General features: G+C 45.3%; 1 protein-coding gene across 9 annotated transcripts in view; it reads left to right on the top strand.

Annotated features, from left to right (window-relative positions):
* The window catches only part of lrrfip1a (leucine rich repeat (in FLII) interacting protein 1a), a 53661-nt gene that overhangs the window by 31597 nt on the left and 14564 nt on the right, over nt 1-7500 (top strand). For 7 of the 9 annotated variants that reach the window (XM_080498289.1, XM_080498290.1, XM_080498285.1 and 4 more), the window contains 7 exons: nt 855-914; nt 989-1030; nt 1113-1169; nt 2486-2545; nt 4245-4328; nt 4773-4829; nt 5969-6046. The exons of the other annotated variants lie outside the window; for them this stretch is intronic. In XM_080498289.1, the coding sequence (XP_080354415.1) occupies nt 855-914; nt 989-1030; nt 1113-1169; nt 2486-2545; nt 4245-4328; nt 4773-4829; nt 5969-6046 (438 nt within the window). The remainder of the gene's footprint in view (nt 1-854; nt 915-988; nt 1031-1112; nt 1170-2485; nt 2546-4244; nt 4329-4772; nt 4830-5968; nt 6047-7500) is intronic. 9 annotated transcript variants of the gene reach the window in all.

Here is a 7500-nt window from a genome sequence, read left to right as displayed (position 1 = left end):
CATTAGGCCCAATGAGGTTCCCCCCCCCCCCCCCCCCCCCCCCCCCCCCCCCCGTGTCCAGCCTGTGTGTTCACTCCAGTGTGTCTCGCATGAACATTCCTGAAGGATTCTTTCACGTTTTCTTCCTCCATGTTGTTTTTTTAAATCTCTGTAAGAAATCTTCACAAAGAGGGATAAGTGGTAGAGAGCAGACTAATGTCGCTCCCTATTACCAGGGTGTCCAGTTAAACGGTTAAAAAGTCTTCAGTTGATTCAATTTGCTGCAGCGAGAGTCCTGGCAAGAACCGGCATAAGAGATCACATCACTCCAATACTGACCTCCCTTCATCGGCGCCCTGTTAAAGCTAGAATACAAGTTAAAATCCTCCTTCTATCTTATAAAGCTCTTAACCACCAGAACTATTGGTCCCATATCTCCCCAGAAGAGAGGATATGTTCAATAATACAATAATAATACAACATTTCAAATAACGGCGCTCTTTCTCTGGGCTCTATTTCAAAGCCAGGGTTGTGTTTTAGGCTTTTTGTTTGTTTGTTTTTTTTAATCCTGACATCTTAAGTTCCCAACTTCACCGTTTCAGAATAACTTATTTTTGTAAATTCTTTTCCTATTTTTGCTTTCGACAACCAATAAGAAATATATATATATATATATAGACGTTCCCCACGTTTTAAATTGAAACCCCTTTTAAGCATGTGACCGTTTTGGATTTTAAAGGCTTTTTATAAACCGCCCGTTTGAGCGTTTTGTTTTTGCCTCCGCATGCCGAAGCTTTGCACGGAGTGAGTGACGCCGAGGTCGCCTCCTCCACGACTTGACCCCCCTCCCCCCGTGTGTTTCCTCCCACCTTAAGGGATCCTCCCTACATAAGAAATCCAAGAAAAAGAAGAAACACAAGCACAAAGACAGAGACGTACGTAAAACGCCCGAACGGCCGGGTAAAACTCTGAAAGCCGAAGCCCCTCACCTGTGCTCTTTTGTTTCCAGAGGAACGGTTGCGACGACGACCACAGCGTCGCGTCCGGCAGGGTCGGTAGCCGCGTGTCCGCACTGGGTCTGTCGTAGAAATAAAAAGAGAACGGTCACGTCTGACATCTCCTCTTTCTCGCAGAGCTCCAGACTCAGTGACGAAAGCCGAGTGTCTCGCTCCTCCAGGCTAGACCTCACGGTGCGTCTTGACGCCTGTTCAAAACACTGTTGAAGGGGCGAAATGCAGGCCAGCGGCAGAGAAGCTCGGGTTTTATGAATGAAATGTAGTGGAGTCGCTGTTGTGGTAATAGAACACGCTTTACTTAACATACCGGGTGTATATGTTGTGCCTCAGGCCTTCTGCCCAGGGTATGCACTAGTAGGATCCTTTCAAATGTCTGTTTTCAGACCTCATCTGCCTCCAGGTCTCGTGTATGAGCAGCGATAATTCATATTTCTCAAACAGTCATGCTTCTGTTGAACTCTATTGATCATTCACAGCGAGGCATTTCCTTCAGTTGCTCCAAGAAGAGCTCGTTTGAGTCGAGACTTAACGGAACACTCGTGAAAACAAATCTGCCCATGATGCTGATGTACATCAGTGTTTTTTAAACCTTTTTGAGCCAAGACACACGTTTGTCTTTGGAAAAATCTGGAGGCACACCACCACCTGAAAATGTTAAACTCTGTAGCCTCTATTAACAATATAAAGTCTTTCTCATCAAAGTTTTATCAACAGGAATCCAGTAAATCCAGAAAGCAAGGACTTTTTTTAATAGTGCCTCCCTCAGTGTGAAACCTGGACCTGATGGATGAAGAGCTGAGATCCTGGTTTTCAAAAACTTCTCCATCACTGTCACTGACACAGTACTTTGATACAAGATGGTAGCAGGAGGTGGAGATGAACCACACTGACGTCTGTCACTTTACATTTCACCGGCAAAGTTCTGTGCTGCCCTCTAGTGGTGAAGAGTATTTATACAGGATTACTCTGCAACACACTGAGAGTAAATGATTTTTTAGAAAATAATGTGAAATGTGATCATTTCCCACGGCTCGCCTGACGATCTGGAGGAAACACCAGAGGTTGACAAACACTGACGTAGACGACAGCGTAGTGGAGACTCTCCGTCCAGAACAGTTGGCTGGTGTCAGAATGGAACTACGTCGTCTCGGTGGGCGAAGACGGGCTAACATAGCATCTCTGCTCCTGAGTCCACCAAACACTGGAAATGCAGTATATTTCTAGCAGGACGCCACAGAGGAAGCTGCTGCCTCAGGAAAACCTGAAGGTTGCAAATGACCTCGAATTGTTCCGGATCGTCTTTTAGCTTTTTTTTGTACGACGTACTTTTATGGGAACTGCAGTGAAGTAGAGCGGAGGGACCATCATGAGTTTGGGCTCTCTCTGCTGCTTTTATTTATTTAACTGTCGTGGAAAAAAACACTGTTTGTGTCTGATGTTACCTGTTTCCCCCCCCCCACAACCCCCCACCCCCCCACCCCCGGTATCAGAGCTCCAGATTGAGTGACGACAGCCGGCTGTCCCGTGCTTCCAGATTAGACCTCCAGCCGGTGGGTGGCGCCGGAAACCTCCTCCGTGTGCGCTAACAAGCGTGTTTTTACCGAGTCCACAACAAGTCTTAACAACAATCCACGATTATTGACGATGCATGGATTTCATTTTGTTTTTTTTGTTTTTTCGTTGGACTGCATGTCGTGCATTTCCCAGTCGTTCAAATACTTCATCAGTCGTTCAGACACTTCATCAGTCGTTCAGATACTTCATCAGTCGTTCAGACACTTCATCAGTCGTTCAGATACTTCATCAGTCGTTCGGATACTTCATCAGTCGTTCAGACGCTTCATCAGTCGTTCAGACGCTTCATCAGTCGTTCAGACACGTCGTCAGTCGTTCAGACACGTCGTCAGTCGTTCAGACACTTCATCAGTCGTTCGGACACTTCATCAGTCGTTCAGACACTTCATTAGTCGTTCAGACACTTCATTAGTCGTTCAGAAGCTTCGTCAGTCGTTCAGACACTTCATCAGTCGTTCAGACACTTCATCAGTCGTTCGGACACTTCATTAGTCGTTCAGACACTTCATTAGTCGTTCAGACGCTTCGTCAGTCGTTCAGACACTTCATCAGTCGTTCAGACACTTCATCAGTCGTTCGGACACTTCATTAGTCGTTCAGACACTTCATTAGTCGTTCAGACACTTCATTAGTCGTTCAGACGCTTCGTCAGTCGTTCGGACACTTCATCAGTCGTTCAGACACTTCGTCAGTCGTTCAGACACGTCGTCAGTCGTTCAGACACTTCATCAGTCGTTCAGACACTTCATCAGTCGTTCAGACACTTCATCAGTCGTTCAGATACTTCATACGATGTAACTGACAGGTGGCTGCTGATTGTGACGCCTGGTTTTACTGCAGAGCACTGATGTCACTTGGACAGGGGCAACATTTCCCCACTGTGGGAATGAAGATAATCTACCACTGTGTGTAGTTACAAGACTGTGACCACATCTGCTAACCCCGCCCCCTTTTAACCTCTTGACATCACATCATAAATCTTAAGCCATGTCAGTGTTGTTCAGGATCACTCAGTGGGGGGTCACATTGGTGATGTATGTAGTTTCCAAGCTGAGCTTCTCCTCTTATAACAAGTCAGAGCTTGAATCAATGAAATGTGGAGGAGAAGCATTTTGAAGGACTGGCCTGGATGACTTCCTGTTTGCAGCTTCAGGTCGACGGGAACTTTTTAAAGAAGGTGTGAAGTTTATGAAACTCGTCCAGAGTTGCAGTCGGCTGGAAATACGACGCTGGCAAGTCGCCGTTAAAGTGATTAACCCGGTCAATACACGTTAGTTTCCTCATTTAAACCTTAAAAGTTCTTCATTTATTTGATCGGGACGACGCACATTCGTGAAAAATCCTATACAAACTACACAAATTGTAAATGTGCCACATTATCGCAAAACTGCTAGTTTGAGCTTTTCTGCCTCGTAAACATTCCTTTTCTTTTCTAGACCTTCTTTTTCTTCAACCGACAAGTTGAAATCCTACAATCCTGGAAATGTGTGTTAAAAAACTAAACAATCTGTTGTGAACGTGCACGCTTTGGTGTTGCTTCTTTACTCTGCTGCATCGCGTCGCTGCAGTTTAATACTGAACCTCATGAATCTGCTGTATATTTCCTCCATTCATGTCCCGTCTTCCCTCATCCCTCCCTTCCTCCTTCCTTCCTTCCTTCCTCCCTGGCCTCAGACCTCCTATGCCTCCTCTGACCTGTACAGCCTCAATGGCCTGTCGTCTTCCAGAAACCCCGGCTCGGCTTTCAATGGTTATCAGGTGTGTAGAATCCCAGACTCTCTGAACGACGGCTTATTTATTTATTTATTTATTTATTTATTTGCACCTCGTCCAGAATCGTAGCGCCTCGTTTACACGAGTCCACTGTGCAGTTCTACAGGTCTCTCAGTCAGATCAGCCAGCAGATCTATCAGAGGGTCGGTTCTTTCATTTCCAGCTCACTTTCCTCCCACAATCCTTCACTGTTTGATTTTTGTTTTTGCTTCACGACGGCTCACTTAAATCACCGGTTCACGTCAGAGTATCCGCTTAGCGTCACGGCTTATCGGGAATCTGCATCTTTACGTGTTCACACTGTTGAAGCGTGTGAAAAACCACGGGTTGTGACAGTGCGTGTGTGTGTGCGTGTGTGTGTGTGTGTGTGTGTGTGTGTGTGTGTGTGTGTGTGTGTGTGTGTGTGTGTGTGATGTGTCACATGTGCAGAGCTCCCTGTATGACGACGGTGTGTGCAGTGGCACGCGACGAGTCTCCAGCGCCCACGTAAGGAAGTGTGCAGCTCTTTGCGATGTGCTGTTGGGAGCATGAACGGAGGGTCTGTGATGCTAACAGTCGCGTTAACACGGTGGAGTCGGTGTGTGTGTCTGCCGCGGTGTTGCAACTCAAGCTTTTATGGAATTTATTGTCAATAACCAACCTAAAAGCCTAGAACTGTGTTCATCAGCACTGAGACCCAATTCATTACCGTATTTTCCGCACTACAGGGCACCTGAATGTAAGCTGCAGCTGCAGGCTGTGTTGTGCCTCATGCTCCTGCTGCGAAGCCGCAGACAGAGACAGACAGATACATAACCAGCGATCGTTTTATCTCTGTTGGTAAAGTATTTTATCGGTTATTTGCCGATTGTGACTCTGAGAAGGAAGATTCCTCAGCCACGGAGTCCAGCGCTCTAGTTTACGTGATGCACCTGAACGTGTCATTGGCGTCAGTTAGCATCTGGAGCTCCGGACAAGACGAGCTCACCAACAGCACAAATGTCACTTTTAAGGCCAGTTTTGGAGAAGCAGAGGCTAAAAACAGCATGTGGAAATAGAATCTGGCGACATGAAGCCCGTTAACCCGGAACAATCCATAAATTAGCCGCGTCGTGTTAAAAGCTCCGGGTTCAAAGCGTTGGAGAAAAGTCGCAGCTTGTCGTCCAGAGAATACGGTAATAATCTTCTGCCTTTATCATGAATTTAATTGCATTGGCGTATTTGTTGCGAAAACTAACATTATTTAATTCAAATCGAGTTTTTTTTTTTAGCATGTTTGTTTACGTTGTGTCGGATAAATTCTATTCTATTCTTTCCGATCATCTTAAAATTGTCTCAGACTGCATGTTAATCATGGAGTTGATATGAAGGATGAATTCATCCAGATTAACACGTTGAAGACTAATTACGCTACAAGAGAAATCCGCAAAGTTGACCAACTTTGCAGTACCGTATTGTGCCTCAAGGTGGCATCAGGAGTCACTGCTTTTAGCACAAAATGCTATTCATACCGGTTAAAGGTTTGAGAAACAGTGGCTCACTGCTGCCACCTGAAGCATAGACGTGTCGTTACTACATCTTTCCGCAACACTCTCCTACTCATGTGTTATTACATAAGTGTAATAGATGTTTCCCTCCCCCGGCAGCCTTTAGACTACTCTAGCTACCGGAGCTCCGGCTCCCGGGCCTCCAGCAGAGCCAGCTCAGCCCGGGCCAGCCCAGTGGTGAGCTGCCTCTCCGCAGAGTGTCGTTTCTAAAGCTGCATCTTTTTTTTTTCCAGTATAATTAAAAAGTTCAACAAAGATTCCACAAAAAAAAAACACAAGCGTCAGAAAAACTGTGTTAAATGTTAAAGTTCAGCATTCAGATCTTTAAGAGGTAAATAGTTTACCAGCTTATTATGAAGAAATCCAAAGTGAACTTAATGGAAAACAATGAAGAAATAAAATCTTGAGCTAAGTAATGGCTGCATCTTTAGAAAATAAGAATCTCCTGTTTGTTATTATTATTTTCTAAACTGCGAAAACATCCAGCACTGGGTTTCTTTTATTTTTTAACACGGTTGAATTACCAGAACTTTTCCTTTTTTATTTCCTCTTTCGCTTATTTGTCTTTGACAGTCTCACAAAACGTGGGAATGTCAGTTATCAAAATCTGCACATTCAGCACAAAACTGTTAGAAATGACCCTTTTAAAGTCTGATCCAGGTTTTATAGTAGAAATCACAGGACACACTTAGGTTCGAAGCCCCTGGTACTCCATTTGCCACAGAACTGACATTTTTCTAAGTGTCGCTCTGACACTTCATCCACACGCCTTTAAAAAAAAAAAAAAACCTGCACATTAAAGACATGTTTCAGATGTAATTAGATTACAATCCGTCACAGTTTTTTTATATGGAGGTTGTTCTCTGGGCGTTCCCCTCCATGAGTCCGACTCGCCCTGCAGAATCACCCTCTATTAAAACATGACGTTCCTCCGGGTGCAGAGCCTCATCAGGTATTTCCTGATGACCCGGTCCTGTCCTGCGGTCGGGTCGTTGGTGGAACCGGACCGTGTGTCGTCATTCACAGCTGACAGGACCAGTTTGATGGCTTCTGGCTGAGCTGCTGCACAATGTTTATCTTTTATAAACCCTGAGAGATTAAATGGAGGATCATGGGCCACAAAGCTTCCTCTTTCACGCGCGTCGACTGATTTGCCAGCAGGTTTTGGTTCATATCGTCGCTTCTCTTCTCACAGACGGTAGATATTTAAAGTCCGGGTGAAATGTAACACACTACTTTGCAAAAAAACGATAGTTGTGGTTCTACTTGTAAGGTTCCTCCGACTCTGCCCCACCACTGTCGTCGCATAACAAAGTTATTTGAATTTTGAATCTCCAGCCGACGAAGTCGGGGGAATACTTCTTCTTCGTGGGCCATTGTGGGCGGAGCCTATGTGTGACATCACGAGTTGTGCAGATCTCGATCTGTTGTGTTTATATCGGCTTGTTTCCTCTTAAATATCCAAGTTTTTACAGTGTTTTCAAGTTATAGTCGGCGTTTTATGAGCCTTGATGAAAGATTGAGCCTGGAAGAGACCAGAGAGGAGGAAAGGAGCACGGGCGGTGGGAGTGGCTAGCCGCTAGCTCGGGCGGCTAGTAGACGATCAAGTAACACCTGGACTCATCTTCAGT

The sequence above is a fragment of the Blennius ocellaris genome, assembly GCF_963422515.1.
Source record: "Blennius ocellaris genome assembly, chromosome: 6".
Lineage (NCBI taxonomy): Eukaryota > Metazoa > Chordata > Actinopteri > Blenniiformes > Blenniidae > Blennius > Blennius ocellaris.
The sequence above is the reverse complement of the archived record's forward strand: the minus strand, read 5'-3'. Positions and strand labels throughout refer to the sequence as shown.